Here is a 21759-nt window from a genome sequence, read left to right on the forward strand (position 1 = left end):
AATAGTAAGATTAAGATACTTTTACGTAAAAGTCATTTTAGAAAAAAATCATTATCTCACTCAATATACTTTTGAGAATGATTTTGTAATGAATTCTATATATAGCAATAATTTTAAAAAAGTAATTTTACTAATAACTTTCTTGATGTCATCTTGATCTTACTATAATTTTGTGTTCTATTTAGGAGCCAACCATGTGACACTATATGTTTTAAATTTACGATTATACCGTATGTTGACATTTACGTGTCGATCGAATTTTGGTAAGAAAAAAAGCAAGAGATATTTAAGAGGGTACTATAAATGACTGTATTGAGTTTTTAGAGCTCTTTTATTAATATTTAACACTCATTTCTGGCATTTCCGAAATGATGGAAACAGAGAGGTACAGAAGAATAAAAAAAAGTCAATGTTCCGGATTTAATCCGGAATTCCCTGTGTAGATTCTTATGTTAATTCTGTCGTCTAGCATTTATTATGTATTACGCAAGAGGATGGAGATGCGCGCCTACTCGACACCAAGGTCGCAACGGAACATGGCTTATTTTTCACGAATAAACGTGTTTTTATTTTACAAACCCCACTCATTTTCTATTTCAAAATAATTGTTATCATTCTAATCAATGTTTAGAATATTCAAAAAAATTGCTTGATAAAGATATTGAAGTAAAAAGTGAAATTTAATGATTTGACATTTGTAATATTACCTTTTTCAAAATCTTTTCTCTTATTTTTCTCGATTAATATTATATATTATAATATTATATATTATGTAATATTAACATATTTAAATATATAATATTAACATATATATAAAATATTAATATTATGTAAAAGATTAATATTAATATATGTTCAAAAAAACATTTGAAAAGAAAAATATGGAATTTTATAGAATTTTTTTATAATTTTACAAATTTTAATCGTGATTTTAAAAAAATCTTCCAAAGCTTTTCAATGTCACAACGTGCGTTCAACGTAAATATCCCAAATACATATGCAAACACACACACGGTATTAGTGTTCCTAATTTTTCAGAAAAACAAAAAATATGAAAAAAGTGATTGTAATAACGTGGCAATGTTATTAATTTTTCAGAAAGATAAAATTAAGAGAAGACTGTTTTATTTTAATTTTTTAGAAAAAAAACCGGAAAAAATATACTAATGGTAGTAGATTTTATTCACGAATTACTTTTTAGAGTTCTGAAATGTGAAAGAAATCCTAAAACTATATTGACATAGAGGATATTTAATAAATGTATTTAAAAGAAAAAAACAGGAAAAATCATTTCTTTTTCCCAAAATTTCCAAGAATCTTTTGGAACTAAAAACACTAAGTAAATAGTGTACATTAAAAAATTTTTTGTTTTTAAAAAATATTTATAATTATTTTCTTTCACAGAGAATTATTTGCAGTTTGATCATCAATAATATGAATAGAATGTTGTGTTATTTAAAGAAGTTTTCTAGTCTTTTCACATGTAAGAACTTGATCGAATTTTAAGACTGAGTTTATGATTAATACATAGAATTTATGATTTTTTTTTGTGTAATTTTTTGACCATATAATTTTTTCTTTAAATAATTTTCTGAAATAACATTATGCGAAAAAGAATTTTAAGTGTTTCAATCACAAACAAAATATAAGATTTTTGAAAAATTATATTTATGAAAAAGAATTGATCTTAAAGAACGTTTTAGAATTAAAAAAATAAAATGTTATTGTGTATTATTTTCGCTTAAAGAAGTTTATGAAATGTTCATAAATTGTACAATTCTTTTTAAATATGACGTCACACTGAAAATGTAATAATGTCTCTTATTATTACGTTCAAATCATTATTATAAACAATTCTTTTTCAATTTTTTTCTAAATCAGTCTGAAAATATATATTATATTAATAAAATTAAATATTTTTAAATTAAATATGTTTCCAATGTATATCAATATTATAAAGATTTTTAAATAACAAATTATCGTTTTTATTCCTTATATGTTGCTCATTGTTTATTATTTTGAAGATGGCAAAATCTCCTTTGTTAAAAGATACCAATGAAGGGAGAGTCACGTGATTTATCTCTATTTTTTTTGAGCTGGAAATTTTTAAAATTGACTTACTTGTTCACCATTGTACTTATATGTAGCGCAAAAAAAACGAATAAAGTTGTCTCCAGAAGTACATCGATGGTTCGTGAAAATTATTGAGCAACATCTAAAACTCTTAAACAGACGACGTGAAGAAGTTAACGACGATCTGCTGGATATAGCACAACTTTACGTTCGGAATTCCTGTCGAGTCACTGGATTGGGTTCAATGTCAGCGCGTAAAGAGAAAACAAGTTCTCGAAGGATTCGGCTTTCCATAGGCGAGAAGACCTCAAGAAAGATGTAATACCTAGATGGAGAACGCGTGGGGCACGTAAGATGTAACGTGGAATTTTTGGTAATATCGTCCTGTGTGGTAGGGGACGGCGAAGTCTGCTCTCGTCGTATAAAAGTCTTTGGACACACTGTTCCGAGAAGAGTCAGTCTTCGTCCGAAAACGTGATCTCAGCAAGGTACGTACGCGATTACATAGTCGACGAAAAGATACAGAAGCAAAAACCGAGAACTTGCTTAACTTTTGGAAGATTTTTTCGTCAATTTGCAAAAATTACGAGTCAATTGGCTTAAAACTAAATAAGTTATCATAGCAATAATTTAAAAAAATGTTATTTTTCGAGAAAAACGCGTTTAAAGTTTAGCAAATAGTTTTTATATTAATAAAAACGTTTAAGAGTTTCTCACTTTTAATCTGCTTTTTCTATTTCGAGATTCAAATTATAAAAAAATATCAAAGATATTTTTTTGCATTTTGTACAGTTTGTAATTTTTTTTTTTTTAATCCAAAGACAAAAATACACTCTTGAGATCACTCCCACTCTCTTTATCTTCTTTAACTATTATTTTTGTTTCCTTTCAGATGGCAATGAGGTGCATTGTGGTACTGGTCGCCGCGTTGGCTGTAATCTACGCTCAAGCGGAACCCGAATCTGTCAATCCGAGTCCGCAGCAGACGTTGATAGCACCCGCGACATCGGAAATCGCGCCGCTAAAACTGGAGGCAGTGTCGGAACAGGTGGCCGAGACGCAGTCGCGTAACAAGAGAGCGCCGATTATAGGAAAAGCTCTCTTGGGTGGTGCTCTTCTCGGTGCTGGAGCTCTGGGTGCTGGAGCACTGGGTGCTGGAGCTCTGGGTGCCGGAGTCCTCGGTGCTGGAGTTCTCGGCGCTGGATTATACAAAGCTCAGTGAGTCGACATTATATCTTTCAAGAGATGAAATATGGAAAGGGAAAACAAACAAAGAAATTGTTCTTCATATCAGGTTTATATTGCGAAAAAAAATTTTATTAATATTTTATTAATATGATTTATTTCTTTTTGTTCAAGAGTATATATCTGTACATATATTTGTATCGTTTCCGTTAGGATTACATCAAGAGTATATATTTAAATTATATATGTAAATATTTGAATTACAAAAATTTAATCAAGTTAAAAAATTAGTCAAATTAGCAATTTTTTTCTCAGTTGCAAATTATTCATCAGACATATCAAGTAATAAGTATACCTTTATGAAAAAAAATTCCCATAATACCACTTAATATTTTTCATAGTTTAAATTTATGAAGATATCTGAAAAAGTGGCTTACACTTGTACAATTTTTATAATAAACTTTCTTCGGAAATTATAAAATGAGAAATCTTAGACTATTTCAGACTTCACACATGTAATATAAAAAATTCTAGAAAAAAAAATGTAAACTTCCTCAGTATTTTTGAAAAGTGCTTCAATAAAAAATCTAAAAAATTTTCTAAACGTTACATAAAAATATACAAAAATTATATATGAAATTCTGGAAAATTATATATGAATAATTTTTAAAAAAATTTTCACAGGACTATTGTTCAAGTATTATATGGAAACTTTTGCTTTCTTAAGCTATATTGCATTGTAACATCAAAAATAAGAAATAGAAGAAGTTTTTGTCTTTCTTTCCGAATTGTATTTCGAAATAAATTAATTGTTTTTCATGCTGTGTTCAATACAAATTAGTAAAACAGCGAAGACCTTTTTTTTATTCATGGATTAATAGATATAAATTTTCATCGATAAATATTCATCGATAGATTGTCCCAAATATTAATATTGCATTAACCTGTTTTACAACTATGGACTTAATAACTATGGACTTAAATACAGTCTTTTTATAAGATGTCGCTTGGGTGAATCTTTTTTATTGTTTCGTGTTATATTAGATCATCAAAAATTGCTAAAACCATTATCATTATTGTTGTTATTATTTACAGTATTTGCTGTTCTTCTAGATAATTATCATTATCTAGGTTATTATCTAGATATTTTATCTAAATAGAAAAATGGCTTTATCTTATTTTTATTTTAAATAAAAGAAATATTATCTTTTTCAAATTATCTTAATTAATGTGAACAACAGTATAAAGTATAAAGTCTTGTACTTATCTTCAACTTTCAAATTATTATTTGTATTAACAAAAAAAAATTTTTTTAATAATAACAGATCGCACAAATCAAAAAATAGCGCAATTTAAAAATCGTCCCAAAGCTATAAATGGTTCAAAAACTTATAAGAAATTTTACCTATCATACCCAAGGAGAACAGAAAAGGCAAAAAGGTATCAAAGTGACGTCAAAATATGATCAAATTTTAGTTCGTCACTATGACATCAAATTGCATAAATTTTTGATACCTTTTTGACGTCAAAATTATGTCATCGTGACATAATTTTCACGTTCTTTTGATTGTATACGAAAATATTGGCATAACGGAGACGTCAAAAAATTTATTTTATGTGTCATGTTTCGTTGTTTAATGATATATCAGTTTATTATACATCTTTAGTGACAAATAACATTTTTATATGAATACAATTACAGATAGGTTACAGAGATATAACGTAGGTTAGCATTTCTATTCAGTAATTTCTATACAGTAATTTAATATGATTTCAGCTTGGAAAATAAACAGAGGAAAATTAATAGAAAAATGAATTAAGAACACAAAATGTATAATTTTAAATCGAATTAATCGAAACAAAAGAATTCATAATAAAGTATAATTATATAAAACGTGGAAATGTGGGAAACGTGGAAACTTTGAAAGTAAAAGCTAAATAAAAAATGTAAGGATAACGTAAATTATCTCATTTACGTTGACCAGAGCTCAACGTAATTCAACCAACGCTTCACAGCTTCTTCAGCAGTCCTCAATAATAAACTGATATATTATAAACAACGAAACATGACACATAAAATAAATTTTTTGACGTCTCCGTTATGCCAATATTTTCGTATACAACCAAAAGAACGTAAAAATTATGTCACAATGACATAATTTTGACGTCAAAAAGGTATCAAAAATTTATGCAATTTGATGTCATAGTGACGAACTAAAATTTGATCATATTTTGATGTCATTTTGATATCTTTTTGCCTTTTCTGTTCTCCTTGAGTAGTAATGTGAATTATATTTCCTTTATACATATATTTTTTAATTTGAATTTTTTTTTACATATTGATCAAAATCAAACGAGAAACATTTTTTATCAGATTGAATTATTTGAAGAATTCTAGTTTTTAAAAAACAAAGATTAAAAATAAAGACATGAATATATTGTTTTTACGTGCTAAATTGTTTTGTGCAATATTGAATATCTTAAAATTGCCTAGATAAATATAATTTTCTTTTATTTAGATAAATTTATAATTAAATTAACTTTATCTTATCTAAAATATGTTTGCATGTAATCTAGATAATTTTAAATAATCCCTAAGCGCAATACTGCATATTTCATAATTTTAACTTGTTATCAAGTGCACATCAAAATTTGACAAATTTATTATTTAAAAAGTTAATTTTTTCAAGATAATGTAAGAAATTTTTATTTATGTAAAATTTAATATTTTTAGTATAAATTTTTTTAATTTTTTAAAAATTTTTAAATATATTTTTCAATTAAAAACAATTTTTATCTTAAATTTGCTGAGTTACAATGCACTCAGCTCATGTTTCAATATACAGCATTGCTAAATAGTCAGATCTCAAATCAGTTGAAATTCTACAAAATATCTGTTAGAAATTTTGTCAGCAAAATGTCAACAGAAATATCATGGAATTTTTTAACAGAATATGCGACAGATTGATTGAAAAAAACGGACAAGGATTAGCGGTTTTTATAACTATTTGAATTATTCATTCATTTAAATAGTTACGAAATGACAAATTTTGGCCCACTTTTGTGAAAAACCCACCTCTGCTCGAATCAGCTAAAAATCTGTCAGCATATTACCAACATTTTATTTACTGAAATCATAACATTCGTTAAAAGTTTAATGTAGCACACTTTTGCTTAATAGAATTAAATTCATATTTTCCTGTAGAACAGTAAAAAAAGTCTTCAAATACATGCGTACACTAAAAAATATATAGAGTGTTTGGAAAAGTTCGAGATCAAATTTATACAACATGTTAACGAGGTTAAGTAGATAAATAATTCCAAACAGACATGATGACGTCGATTTATTGTGAGTTTTTTGTCATTAATAGCTAAAACATAACATCAAACATTATAAATGAAACGTCAAAATAACATTAAAATGTTACATATCGATGACGTCACAGTTCTTTAAAATAAAAGACGCTATCACCAACCAAATATATACGTTACAAGTAAAATAAATTTTATTAGTATGGTAAAGATTTTTATTAATTGTTATAATAATTATAAATGACGTTGCGGTATGGAGAAAGAAACTAACTATAATAATTATAATAAATGTTCGAGGAATATTCGAAAAATTTGATAATGATTAGTTCTACAAACAGAAATTTACACTCTTATAGAAGGCAAAATATTATAATTATTATAAAAATTAATAAAAATCTTTAGACGGTTAGAACTTTTCATTAAAGCATTTTTGGACATACGTTTATATGAATTTTTTTATCTATAATATTTGACCTTATTAATATATATGTTATATAAGTTTGTATCTATTTAGCCTTGAACTTTCCGGACTCTGTATTTTATGAATTTATATTATCAGGCACTAAGTGTGGTGACACACGAAAAAATTAAAATTAATAAATAATTTATTTCCACATGTATATAGACACAAAAAGGAAGTTTACATCTCTTGTTTCTTAAATCCAAACTCTAAAAAGTCTTTGTCCATTCTTAGCGATTTATTTTGTAATATCAACTCTCATAATCAAATATTTTGCTAATTATTTATTTGCGTGTGAATTAAATTTACTTAAATTAATACAAAGTTTCATGTATTTGTACCGCTTGAAAGATTTCGTCAAAAGTCCGTCATTGCTATATATTAGTTCAATTTTTAAGACGTTAATCGGATTTCGTAAGTTTGGCGAATATATATCGAACGTTCACAAAAAATATTAGAACGAATGTCAAGGACGTCTCTTAAATGTCACATTCTTTCCTTAGCCATGGATACGGCGGATACGGCGGATACGGCGGATATGGATACGGCGGATATGGATACGGATATCCCCATTACCACAGCCACCCTGACTACCATTACCATTACCATAACTATCCCCATTACAATAATTACTACCATAGTTACCCTCATCATTACCATCGCTACAGTTACGAAGGATACGGCGGAGGATACGGCGGAGGATACGGTTATGGACCAGGCTACGGTTATTGGTAAATTGGCTGACTTCAATACATTACAAGTAAGTTTTATATATTATTATAAAAAATTGTTTCTTTTTGTTAATAAAGTTTTATTAATATAATTTCCTTGATATACATAGGATGATTTATTGTAATCTGAACAATTAAAAGTCTGGAAATCACGGGATTTTAGAAAAAAAATGTTTCAAATAAGAATTACAGAATTTCGCGGGAGATAAATAATACAATTAATTTTCAGAAAAATCGATTTTTCAAGCCATTTTATGAAGCCGTTTTTAAAAATGGAATTATATGATTATTTTTAGATAATGTAAATTATTTTGTAAGATTTTTTTTACAATCATATTTTATTATTTTTAACATTTTTATAGAATAATAAACTGAATCAATTGGTACAAAGAAAACACATTTACTTTTCGAAAATTGAAAAATTGATTTTTCCGAAAATTGATTTTACCATTATTTGTCCTCCTCGAAAAACTTTACAAACTCTTACCCTGCGCACAATAGAGAAATATTAGATATTAAGACTAAAAATTAAAATTTTAGAATCAATTTTCTTAGTAAATATTGAACGTAACGCTGGATAACGTAACATTGTATAACAATCTAATGAATAAAGATGTGTAATGATCAAGCACGTGCAATAGCAATAGGAATTAAGGAACAATTCAAGACGTTAAATAAGAAAAAAAAACATAAAGCGTTGTTTGTTCAATATATTGAACAACTATAATTGCTATTCTTTATTCTCTATTCCGTTCATTATATCTGGGGTTTAAGACAAGACATAAATGTGTTGTACAAAATACAAAATAATTTATTATTTATCTATATTTATTGGAAAAAATGTTGATTGATTCTAATTCTCATTCCTAATATTTAATATTTCTCTAGTGTGTGCAAGGTCTTATTTGAAATATTTCCTTCTCTAAAATCTCATGATTTCCAGATATTTGACAATTTAAGATTAAAATAAATCATCCTGTATTTGTATATACAGGATTCGGTAATAGATGGGAAAAAATTTAAGGAGTGATTCTAAATGATAAAATAAAACAAAAATCAAGAATAACAAAATTACAATTAAAGCTTTATTTTTTAATTATAAAGGTTTAAATAAAAATGTCTAAAATATAAAATAAGAATGTCTAAACGTGAATGTTTAGTGAACATTGTAATAAAAAAGCCTTCATCAAAATTTTTTTTTTTTTTTATTCTTAATTTTGTAATTCTAAATATTTAAATATATAAATAGTACTTAAAGCATGTAAATATTTAAACACTTATAATTAAAAAACGTAGCATTAATCGCGATTTTATTATTTTTACTTTATTTTATCATTTATTCTTTAAATTTTTTCTTACTTGTGCCGAACACCCTATATGTGTATGTATATACAGGGTGTTCGTTAATGATTGTCCATAGGAGTATGATTTACCGACGGATATGTATTTCTAATAGCGATTTCGGCTGGGGCACACCGGTTGCACATTTTAGGTGTCGATGCAGCTTTTGTGTTTGGCTAGTCAAATAATGCAGTCCTTTAATAGTGCCGCGTGTTCGTCTGGGCTCGATACACTTCACAAGTGCATATTAGGTGTACACAAAGTGAACTTGAAAAAATAGTCGGAGCCAGTTTGTGTGCCATTGGTAAGGTGGCATACCGGTGCGCTCCAGCCGAAATCGCTATAAAACTGCGTGCTTCTATGGTAAAACGAGGGGGACAACCATTAACGAACATCCTGTATAATAAATATATAAAAAAGTTAATATTAGAAGGAAAATACTCTCTTTTGTGTCTCTGCATACTTAAAAATCATTATAATAATCAATGTATTTTTTTTTATTTTTTGTAGATCTCATCGATGGGCGGAACTACTAGTTATACAACTTAATGAAACCTTTTATCATTATTTATTAATGATAAGAGCCATCTCGTTTTTACACAACATACACATGCGCGATATTTATGTATTGTATTTTTTATACAAATCAGTTATATCTTGTAATATATATCTTGAAACCACTGTAAAATATAATAAAAGTATAATCAATAAAGCTAATTTTTTTTTATACAAGATAAATCGACCACAGCCATGATTATTATCATTCAATCCAACTTTCATGCTAATTTTCAAAAAGTTACTCATAGTAGTAAGAAATAATAAATATTCCTGATGAGTAGTCAGCTGAGAACTCTGCATTGACAGATGTAGTATTACGAAAAAAATTAGAACTTAATAGGCGTGTTGATGACGATGAAATGTTAAGTCTTGCATGTCCTTTCATTATTATGTGCTTTAGTGTGAAAATTTAACTTAATTCTCTCCTATTTATCAAATTCGTAAAAATAGACCGCAAATAAAGTTATCTTTGAATTTTATATGTAAATTTTATACGCATATTTTTCATTCCTTTTAACAGTTGTCTGTCTTTTCTTGCCTGAACAGGTTTCACTTCGCGTGCTTTTTACTATTTATTATAAACTGTCAACGGGAAAAGGATTACAGTTCAGACCCATTTTTATAAATGTTTTAAAGCAATCTCATTATTCCGTTTTATCCAAAGTTTCTCTTTATTTATAAATAGCACGCAAGAAACTTTTACGCATGATTTCTTGCTTATAATATGATGTTACAATTTCAATACGGCTGCGGCGACTATTCGGGAGCCTTAACCAACACACTAGGGGGTCTGAGAGGCCTTCCTGAACAAATTTTTTAATTCTGTGCCATTTTATTTTAGTTGAGCAATGAAGTTGGTCAATCATAACTAAGGAACTAAAATATTCCAATTATTGACAGTGTCCCAATTTATGACAATCGCACTCGTTTTCCTTAATAAATTAGCTAATATGGATTCAATATTTATTCTAAACTTGTATTCAAACTCTAAATTTTATTTATATTTGATTACAATACATTTCAAATAAAATTAAAAGTTGTAAGGAATGTTAAAACATCATAATTATAAGCGTACTCTGACGGCGACAGATGCTCTCCGTCATTTTAGAAAGTGACAGCTGATACTAGACGTCTGTTTGCTGGATTTATGCAGTTGTGCTTTAAATAATTTGAAATAAGTGAATTGTTTTGTCAAGTCGAGAGAAAGTTAAGAATATTTCTGAGCATAAAAATATTAAGGTTTGAAATTTTTGTAGTTAATTTATGTATGTCACTAATTGATATTAGAATATCTATTTGTCCCTATTACTGACAACTCAGAAATAAATACATATAAAATGATATAAACATATATATTTCTAAAGAGAATATGTAGTTTCCCAGATAGCCAAATAATTGCAAGTTGTCGACAACTTGTCACAAATATTCATATTAGTTGTCAGCAAAGCAACAGAAGCGGGTATCCTCTTACCATTACGTTCTTGCCAGCAATAGTTTATAAAATATAATACCGGCAAGTTTCCAACAACTTATCAGCATTATACTTATTACAAGTTATAAATAGGAATTGTTGCTCACATGTTGCTGTCATGTTGCTCGCAGATTGCTATAAACAATTTTCAAATATAGTAATGGCAAGTTCTAAACACAACTTACCACAATATAATAACACAGATTGACTTCAATAATTTTTCTACATTTGCTCGACACTAAAACTCAGCATATTGATACTAAATTGACTAAAACATTTTTGTCGCATTAAATAAAAGGTAATAGCAATTAACAAGCAATTTAATCTGCGCGATGATTTGCTTCAGATTGAGTTATCACGTTTTGCTATCTGGGTTATAAGTCTTATTCATTATAAAGTTAAAAAATTGCATTAATGTCATAATTGATCTCTATACAATTTAGAAAATAGTATAAATATCAGCTCTTAATCTACAAGTTCTCTTGTTTAAGTCAGTAATCGGGACACTCATATAATTTTGTACCAATTTGTGATATCTCAATAACTATTACTATTCCGGAAAGAGAATTGCCACGAGATAGGGCAAAACATAAATACAAGTTTTAAATATGTAATAAATAAATTTTGTTAAATACAAAACGGTATAATTAAATATGTTTAATGTTTTTTATAAAAGCATAACATGTAATCAGTAATAACAAAGTTAATATATAGCTTCTGTCAGCAATAGAAACAGTCATATACTCACCTCTTGTCAGTAATAGGGAACGTTCATATGTTTGTTACCTGTTAGTAATAGATACATGCATATGTATCTGTTTTGATTATACGCTGAACGGTATTTTTGCTCGGAAAACTATTCGAGAAAAGGGATAGGGAAAGAGGGGGCGAAAGAAACAGAGGGGGGAAGAAAGGTTATGGTAACAGGACTGTACAAAGAGTGCGGAAGGCAAACAAAGCGATGGGAGAGAATCACGTGTCTTTCACATTAAATGTATTTTAGTAAGTAAGTAACGACAGTAATAAACTCTTATTAAAATTGATATGACAACGAAAGAGAATGTAATGAATCAAACAAAAAAGAAAAGGTAGTAGTTAGCTGTGTTGGACGGTCTGTTGCACTTGGAGGGGGCAGGGATTGGTAGTTCCGGCAAGCCGCAGGGAGATCTTCGGATTGCACGGTTGTCGGAAGTTCGCATTACTCTATCTCGTCGTCCGTGATCCTCTTGACGCTGCTATAAGGGAGAGATTTGCAGTTCCTTGCAATAGGCTGAGAGCCCCAACCGACAGGCTAGCAGCCTCTAGATTTTTCTGTGCGTACGTAGTACGTGCGTGTCTCGAAGAGAGAGAGAGAGAGAGAGAGAGAAGACACGATTGTAAATGTGCTAACAGCACCCGACTGTATACTCGAGTTCTTACTTTCTCTAGGTAACCGAGCCTCGGTCGTACATGTGCTAAAAGCACCCGACTGTATTAGAAACTCTAACTGGAACAATCGCGTAAAGCCGCTGCGCAGCAACTCACTCTTTTCAGCAGACCAGAAGCACGCGCGCCTCCGATCGTAGACGAAAAACGAATGACGCAAGACGCTGCTGCCCTCGTGACAACAGCGCCACGCGCGCGTAGTAATACATAGCCCAAGAGATGCGCGTAGGGACGCTTGGCCCTAGCGCGCACCTTATTGCCATCTGGTTACCTTCCGAAGGAGCGGTACTTTTTGAACATACCGCCCGCCTTCGTTAATGAGCATTAACGAATATGTCACAATGTGTCTTGCTCGATCGGAAGGGGACAAACTTTTGCAATAGGTCGTGTTAGGACTGAAGTTTGAGTTTGTATCGTGACAACTCGAGTATGACCGTCCTTACCCGGGTGTGTTTGGATAATGCGCCCCAATGGCCATTTTGAAGGCGGGTACCGATCATCAACTACCAGAACTAAAGTCCCTTTCTCGAGGGATTTATTTGCTCTGTTCCATTTGTATACCGAAAGATAGCGTTGAAGACACTCCTTAGACCATTGTGACCAAAACGACTCAAGCTTCTGCCGAACTAGTTGCCATCGCGATAATCGACTTAACTTAACCGTGTCCAGGGAAGGTTCCGGAACAATAACTGGAGCACTACCCAGCAAGAAGTGCCCAGGTGTAAGTGCGTTTAGATCGTCAGGGTCGTCAGTGAGAGGGCACAAAGGCCTGGAGTTGAGAACGGATTCCACCTGTGAAAGTAGGGTAGTCATTTCTTCATAAGTTAGGAGAGTATCCCCTATAACTCTACGAAGGTGGTATTTGACCGATTTAACCCCCGCTACCCACTTCCCTCCGAAGTGCGGAGCGGAAGGAGGGTTAAACTTCCACTGCGTCCCGTCATTTGCAAGTAGCGTGGCGAGTTTGGTTGACTCCTCCGTGGATTGCGAGAATAATCTTCTTAATTCCGCGTCTGCTCCTTTGAGCGTAGTGCCGCAATCGCTTGAAAGCGTGACGCAAATTCCTCTTCTTGACGTAAAACGCTTATACGCGGCGATGAAAGCCTCCGCAGTGTAATCCGTAACCAATTCTAAGTGCACTGCAGAAGTCGAGAAGCAGACAAATACCGCGATGTAAGATTTATACGTGCGTGCGTTCTTCCCTTTCCACGTTTTCGTCACGAATGGTCCTGCATAGTCAATGCCCGTATGTTCGAAAGGACGATTGGGCGAGACTCGGGTAGCGGGTAGTTGACCCATCAACTGCTTTGCCCTTGTCTGTCTGTAGCGGGCACACTTAACACATTTGATGATGAGAGATCGGACAGGAGCTCTTCCTCCTACAATCCAATACTCGCTTCGTAAAAGAGATAAAGTTATCTGTGTGCCTCCATGCAAGGTCCTCAAGTGAGCATCTCGAATAATGAGTGACGTCAAAGTTGATTCCCTTGGTAAGATTAGGGGATGCTTTTCATCTTGAGAAAGAGAAGAGAATTGAAGACGACCTCCGACTCGCAGAAGTCCCTTGGCATCTAGAAATGGTGTGAGACGGACAAGCGGACTTGACTTTGAAATAGGTCGCCCCTTGGAGAGCAGCTGTAGATCACCCTGAAATGAAGCCCTTTGGATTTCCTTGACCCAGTAGAATTTAGCGTCCACTAACTCTTGCGTAGTTAGAGGACCGAAAGTTGACATGGCGGTACACCTTTTGAAACGAGAGACTGCTCGTTGACAAGTGGCCGTAATTCGGTACAACTTCACAAGGCTGGAATATCGATTGATTAGATCCCATGGCGTATAATTCTTGGTGTTAACTGAAAGAACCTTCGTAGGTCTTTCTTCAAGGTTTTCTCGTATGGGCTTTTCCGTAGGGAGTCTTGGCCAGGCTGACGAAGGTTGGGAGAGCCATGAAGGCCCACACCACCAACTTGAAAGCTCCGACAGCTGTGAGGTTGTTAGACCTCGTGTAGCAAAATCGGCCGGGTTGTCCGTACCTGGCACAAACCTCCACTCGGCCTGAGGTATTGTTTCTTGGATGTGACAAACTCTGTTGTAGACAAAATCCTTCCATCGAGAGGGATGGCTGTTCAGCCACGTATGTGTGATAGATGAGTCGGTCCACAGTATTATGCGTAGATTCTTCCATTCCAATACGTGTAACAGATGGGAGACCAGTTTGGTTAATAAGACTGCACCTGATAACTCTAATCGGGGGACTGTCAATCGCTTTAATGGAGCGACCTTGGTTTTCGAGGCCACAAATCTGATGTTTACTGCCTCTTCCTCGCACGATGTCCGTAGGTACACAACAGCTGCCATGGCTTGCTGTGACGCATCACAAAACCCATGAATCTCAACTTGGCGATCGTTAGAACACCCTATCCATCGTGGGAGCGTGAATTTTGGCGTATCCTGAAGAGATCCGATAAATGTAATCCATTTACTAGCAACGTGGTCTGGCAAAGGGTCATCCCAACCTAATTTTATCGTCCATAATTCTTGAATTAGGAGTTTGCCAGTAATGGTGATCGGAGATAGAAACCCTAGGGGGTCAAACAGTTTTGCTATAGTAGACAAGGTAGATCGTTTCGTGATCACACCTTCTGCTGGAAGAGTATATTTAAAAATAAAGGTATCTGTGGATGGTTGCCAGCCAAGTCCCAACGTGTAGACGACTAAGTTCTCCTTATGTTCTATGAATTTAGAGTTATTTTGTTTATCTGTGGAGACAGAAGAGAGCATGCTCGAATCATTGCTCACCCATTTTTGTAATTTGAAGCCGCCCGCCATGCACAGTTGATTTAATTGCCTTACAATTTCTTGAGCTTGTTCAAGAGTATCCGCACCTCCAAAGATGTCATCGACATACCTTCCTTTGCTTAACGACGGAACAGCAAGCGGGAACTTTGTCCCTTCATCTTCTATCAACTGTTGCAAGGTACGCAGGGCTAAGAAAGGAGCACAAGCCAAGCCATACGTTACGGTAGTGAGGTGGTATGTGCGTAAATGACCTTCGTTGTCAATCCAGAGAATCCGTTGGAGATCCCAGTCATCCTCCTGTACGTTAATCTGCCTGAACATTTTCTCTATGTCCGTAGAAAACACATAGCGAAATAGTCTAAACCATATTAACACGTCGAACAGATCAGTTTGAAGTTTAGCTCCAGTGTATAATAAGTCGTTAAGTGAATGTCCGGATGTTGTTGGACTCGATCCGTTAAAAACCACACGTAATCGCGTAGTAAGACTATGCTCCCTTAAAACTCCGTGATGAGGAAGATAGTAAGTTATCGGAGGGTCGGTCGTATCTTTCGGAACAATCTTCATGTGATTCAGTTTTTCGTACTCGTCGATGAAATCTGCATACAACCGCGAAAACTCGGAATTGGAAGAAAATTTGCATGACAACTTCTTGATCAATCGAACGGCTTTGGCCTTGGAATCCCCCAGTTTATTGACAGGCTCCTTGAGGGGTAATCTCACTACATAGCGACCATGTTCCGTTCGAGAATGAGTAGACTTAAAATGTTCTTCACAAGCCTGTTCGTCGGTGGACCGAGATGAAGTCTTGAAAGGAGCGATTTCATCAAGTTCCCAGAATCTACGCATTAGGCCGAATAGATCACTTTCGAGTGATACGTGAAAACTTTGAGAACCGCCAGGTGTTGATTGAGAACTCGTTGGTCCGGAAATAATCCATCCAAGTTTTGTAGCCTGAGCCATTGGAGCGTTATTCGATCCCTTTCGTATACCGTTTTGAATGATTTGACCGAAGACGTCGGCTCCTAGAATAACATCAATTGAACCGGGTGCTAAATAATTCGGATCCGCCAACTGGATCCCGTTCAAATGTGACCAGCCGTGATTCTTCAAGGAGACCGATGGAATTGTCGACGTGAGCTTTGGTAAAATATGCGCGGCTATTGAACACTGGAAGGAAGACTTAAAATGAGGTTTTATGCTAAAGGAGGTCATGCCTTTAGTTCGGTTAGACGCGACACCTCCTATTCCAATCAGTGGAATGTGAGAACGAGTACGTGGTAGCCGTAGACGCTGTACTAATCGTTCCGTAACTAACGACACCTCCGAGCCTTGGTCAATCAAAATTCGTGCGTGTGAAGAATCTCCGTGTTCGGATGTGATAGTAACCAGAGCGGTTGCCAGTAGAACATATGGCGTTTTGACTTCATTTCCAAGTGCAGAATGTAAAACCTGAGAGCCGGTAGTTGTCTCCGTGTTGTCAGGCTTAGTTGTAGTCGGTTCGTTAGGTTTTCCTGTTGCCAATTTCGCCGAATTGCTATTAGACTTTGTGCTTTCCAAATTGCTACGATGAAGCGTGGTGTGATGCTTTCCAGCACACTTTCTACAACGTGTAGTTATACGACATGCTGATGCCCGATGCGGGCCGAGACAGTTGAAGCATAGGTTATGTTTCTGGATAAGTACTACGCGTTGTTGTACAGTTTTGGAGACATATTGCGGGCAACTGGCGGACCAATGATTTTCGGAACAGAACGAACACGATTTAACGGTCTTGTTTTTGCCTTGGTAATGAGATTTGACACTACTTGGATTTAACTGAGAAACGAACTTTCCCTTTCGCGTTTCATGACCCTTCAGATTCATAAGTCGATTTCGGAAGAACTCTTCAAACTGTTTCCATGTCGGAAGTTCGTTAGAGGGACCCCGATGTAGATCCCACATGTTTACGGTATCAGAGTCGAGTCGCTGTATGACCATAAAAATTAGAATATCATCCCAATGATGAATTGGTCTTCCCAACGTGTCTAAGGTTCGATATGTCTCCATAACGCCAGTAAACAATTTCTCCATTTCTCCCGCTGTCGACTTCGTCATCGGCTTTAGACTGAATAATGACGTTAGCGTGGAATTGACTAACATCCTTTTGTCTTCGTAAAACGACACGAGAGCTTTCCAATCGTTAGAGAAATTACCGCCCGTAAGCATAGTGTTTTTCAATAGATTATATGCCGATCCTGTTAAACTAGTCTTCAAGTATTGTAATCTTTCGATGTTAGTTAGTGAGGAATTGTTTATGACTAAACTAGTAAAGAGATCTTTGAAATAGAGCCAGTCCGCGTGATTTCCATTAAACTTGGGAATGTCATAGCGGGGAAGTTGCGATCGATTAATAAACGCGACGGTCTCGGAAGTTGATTCCGAAACGTGCCTTGAAGAGGACGTTCCCGGATTGCTTCCATATTCCGATTGTGAATCCAAAGCAGAATTGAACCGTTCTACAGACTCTAAATAACTTTCGTTTACGACGGAAAATAAATTATCTTTAAAATAGGAATGCCTCATTATACTCTCCCTATCGTTGTCATTCAACTGTTTAACAGCCAATGTAATGGCATCATGTTTTACACAGAACTTGTCCCAATTATCCTTGAGCGCCGAGAGGCGTACGTTGATTCTTTGAGAAGTTACACTTTCCATGCCATTCTTCACAAGATTTTCATAGGATTGCCCTATGGTTTTCATAAGCACGAGCTGCTGCTCAACATAATGCTCGACGTGAGTTAACCTCATGATTCTCTCCTTCGTTCACCGCCGAATTAATATATCCGAAATAATCTCCAAGCTAATGTGTCCGAAATAATAAATCTGAAATAATTACATCCGGCTCGAAGGACCAAAATGTTTTGATTATACGCTGAACGGTATTTTTGCTCGGAAAACTATTCGAGAAAAGGGATAGGGAAAGAGGGGGCGAAAGAAACAGAGGGGGGAAGAAAGGTTATGGTAACAGGACTGTACAAAGAGTGCGGAAGGCAAACAAAGCGATGGGAGAGAATCACGTGTCTTTCACATTAAATGTATTTTAGTAAGTAAGTAACGACAGTAATAAACTCTTATTAAAATTGATATGACAACGAAAGAGAATGTAATGAATCAAACAAAAAAGAAAAGGTAGTAGTTAGCTGTGTTGGACGGTCTGTTGCACTTGGAGGGGGCAGGGATTGGTAGTTCCGGCAAGCCGCAGGGAGATCTTCGGATTGCACGGTTGTCGGAAGTTCGCATTACTCTATCTCGTCGTCCGTGATCCTCTTGACGCTGCTATAAGGGAGAGATTTGCAGTTCCTTGCAATAGGCTGAGAGCCCCAACCGACAGGCTAGCAGCCTCTAGATTTTTCTGTGCGTACGTAGTACGTGCGTGTCTCGAAGAGAGAGAGAGAGAGAGAGAGAGAGAGAAGCCACGATTGCAAATGTGCTAACAGCACCCGACTGTCTACTCGAGTTCTTACTTTCTCTAGGTAACCGAGCCTCGGTCGTACATGTGCTAAAAGCACCCGACTGTATTAGAAACTCTAACTGGAACAATCGCGTAAAGCCGCTGCGCAGCAACTCACTCTTTTCAGCAGACCAGAAGCACGCGCGCCTCCGATCGTAGACGAAAAACGAATGACGCAAGACGCTGCTGCCCTCGTGACAACAGCGCCACGCGCGCGTAGTAATACATAGCCCAAGAGATGCGCGTAGGGACGCTTGGCCCTAGCGCGCACCTTATTGCCATCTGGTTACCTTCCGAAGGAGCGGTACTTTTTGAACAGTATCTATTACAAATTAGGACAGAACCAAACTGACATGTCACTAAATGGTACTTCAGCTACTTTTCAAAAAATATTATAAACAAATTAAAATCTGCACATAAATAAAAAAAGACAACACAATTAGAATCCCAAATGTTCAAGCTTCCTAACAAAATCAATTTTGTATACTTTCTTTAACATGTACATTATTAATTTATTATTACGATGAGGTTACTACATCACTAATTGGGACATTTACCTAACTTTTTTACCTTAGGGTTTGAATCTTCTCTCATTTCGTCTTTACAAGGAAGTTTTGTTTTAGCAAGCGATCAAAGTTTCAGGATTTCCAATAGTAAAAAATATTCTCCTACCACAAATAACTCAGGCGAAAATTTTTTTGCCATTTCTATGCAAATTTTGCATATTTTCACTTTGCGTAGAAATTGCAGAGAAATTAGCAGAAAATTTTCAGCGAAATTTTAATATAATTTTAGTATAAAAATAGTTATAAAGTTCAAATTCAATTAAATTTTAATAAAACTGTTAAAAATGTCTTATTTCTTTCAATCCACGAGTTTAATTTTAGGTACTTTCAAAAAATACTCTTGTCAAGACAAGTGTGAAAAATCACATACTACTATTTTTATCCTGATTTTTTCACTTACAAGAAACTCCTGTATCGACCTAGCACAGCCGTTCGAGTTACTCGAAAATCTTCTGTTTTTCTTACATTTCTCTATAAAAAGAATTTGCAGAAAAAATGCAAAGAAATTTCTTTTCAAATCTCTACAGATTCCATTTTTTTCTTTGCATTTATTTTATGATTGACTAATTGGTCATTACTTCCTTCTTAATTTCTTTGCAGGTAGGTCTTGCAGAAAAAATACCGAAAAATTTCTCAACAATATTCTTCATAAATTCTCCAAAAATTTGTCTGTATTTTTCTGATACCAAATGAATGACATGATGTGAGCACAGCAACATATTATACGAGTACCATTCTTACATGTTTAGCAATATTCTGATAGCGACTTTTTACCGTTCTTCTACAATGTAAACGTGAGGGTATCATGTTATTGTATAATCTTGTAAAATAGACAGAGAGGGATAAAAAAGGTTTTAGAACTATTTTTAATTACATCATAAAAGATCACCAATTGCTTAAAAGCATTTTGCAAGCATAAGTAACAAAATTAATATACTTCACATATCACATTAATGAGATCATAACACTAATCCGCAACTGTTGCAGCTGTTGGCAGCTTACACAGTTTTAATATATTTTTTATGAATAATGTGAGAGGCCAATAAACAAGCAAAAAATTCAAGATGTTCGTATAAAGTGTAGTTTGTATTTAATAATAATTTTTTGTCGCAGATATTTCGACTCTACAGAGTCTTCTTCAGTGTATATGACTTTTACATTACAATGCTAACAACTTTTTTCGATGCGGCCTAAAGTTCGAATATGATACAGTAGTTAAAGTCCATGGTCCAATTTCGTTAATTGCTTCATCGTTTCCCAATCCGCGAAACAAAACGAGTCCAGAACGGCAACCATTCGCATTTCGTCATACGACTCATGCAATTCATTCGAATCTCGACCATCCAAACTTTACAAGTAAAAATAATATTTATGAGCGTTATTTAAACCGTGTCAATTGTAATAAGTAATTAAGACTTACAGTTCGCTAGAGTCGTTACAAAACATTTCTAAACGTTGATCACTTAAAACTTAATATAATGTATATCCCCTAGCAAACGAGAAATGATTAGATTGGATAAATCCATATGAATTATGTTTCTGAATCCGCGAAAAAGTATTGAATTTTATAGAAACTGAACACATTGAATCCGTTTCCTATATCTCTAATTAAATATAATTCATTGCATTTTTTTTTACGTAAATCATTCAAATAGAACCTACATGAGTAAAACAATATTTTTGTAATATTTTCAAAAACAATTTTTGCAAAAAAAATCAATTTCTTAGGAATTTTTTTTGGAAATTTTCAAGCGGTCACTCCATCCAAGTCGCGACTCCGGTGAACGTTGTTTAACCTCCGTGATCGCTGCGAACTGATCTCTCATGATGACCTGTGAACACTTTATACTGATATGTGTATATAATTGTTAGATCAGGTCAATATACGTTATCGAAAAAATGAAATATGTATAATTAAAGCATATTATTTATATAAGCAAATATAAAATTAGTTTTTTTACTAATTTCGCAAATGTAAAATAGCATCTGGAATAACTTTTCTGTTATTTGTTTAAAAAAAAAGCAATTAGAAAATATATATCAATATAATACAATAATTAAATCAAATATGAAAAAATTTTTATTAGAAAACCAATTAAAAAATATTGTTTGCTCATTGGGATATAGATCAAGGTTTCTTCATATATGGACCTATTTTGTCTATTGATATGAGTATTTATGTTTCTCAACAATACATGATGCACACAGGACTACAGGACCGCATGCCTTTTTCTAGACGTCGTGAAGTCAATATTTGAAGGACGTCTGCAGACGTCTATGCAAAGTCGACTTGCAGTCAACTCCGAAAGCCTGACTTAGAAAAGTCGATTTACAATTGACAT

At 33.7% G+C, this 21759-nt stretch overlaps 2 protein-coding genes across 3 annotated transcripts; one reads left to right on the forward strand and one right to left on the reverse strand.

Annotated features, from left to right (window-relative positions):
* The first annotated feature begins 1968 nt into the window (after positions 1-1968).
* On the forward strand, positions 1969-9813 carry LOC105196226 (pupal cuticle protein Edg-91). The gene is made up of 4 exons (XM_011162035.3): positions 1969-2561; positions 2966-3291; positions 7534-7790; positions 9613-9813. Exons 2-3 carry the CDS (start codon positions 2966-2968, stop codon positions 7763-7765), a joined length of 558 nt encoding a protein of 185 aa, XP_011160337.1. The 5' UTR covers positions 1969-2561; the 3' UTR covers positions 7766-7790; positions 9613-9813.
* LOC120358377 lies at positions 3133-18251 on the reverse strand. Of its 2 annotated transcripts, none has more exons than XM_039452456.1 (2): positions 12656-18251; positions 3133-3272 (listed from the first exon to the last, which is right to left on the reverse strand). In XM_039452456.1, exon 1 carries the CDS (start codon positions 18146-18148, stop codon positions 12893-12895), a length of 5256 nt encoding a protein of 1751 aa, XP_039308390.1. In that variant the 5' UTR covers positions 18149-18251; the 3' UTR covers positions 3133-3272; positions 12656-12892. The 2 variants fall into 2 exon arrangements, with proteins under 2 accessions (XP_039308390.1, XP_039308391.1); XM_039452457.1 differs by having other exon boundaries at positions 3135-3272; positions 12551-18251.
* Positions 18252-21759: the final 3508 nt, after the last annotated feature.

This window comes from Solenopsis invicta, chromosome 8, assembly GCF_016802725.1.
Source record: "Solenopsis invicta isolate M01_SB chromosome 8, UNIL_Sinv_3.0, whole genome shotgun sequence".
In the NCBI taxonomy this organism is placed as follows: domain Eukaryota; kingdom Metazoa; phylum Arthropoda; class Insecta; order Hymenoptera; family Formicidae; genus Solenopsis; species Solenopsis invicta.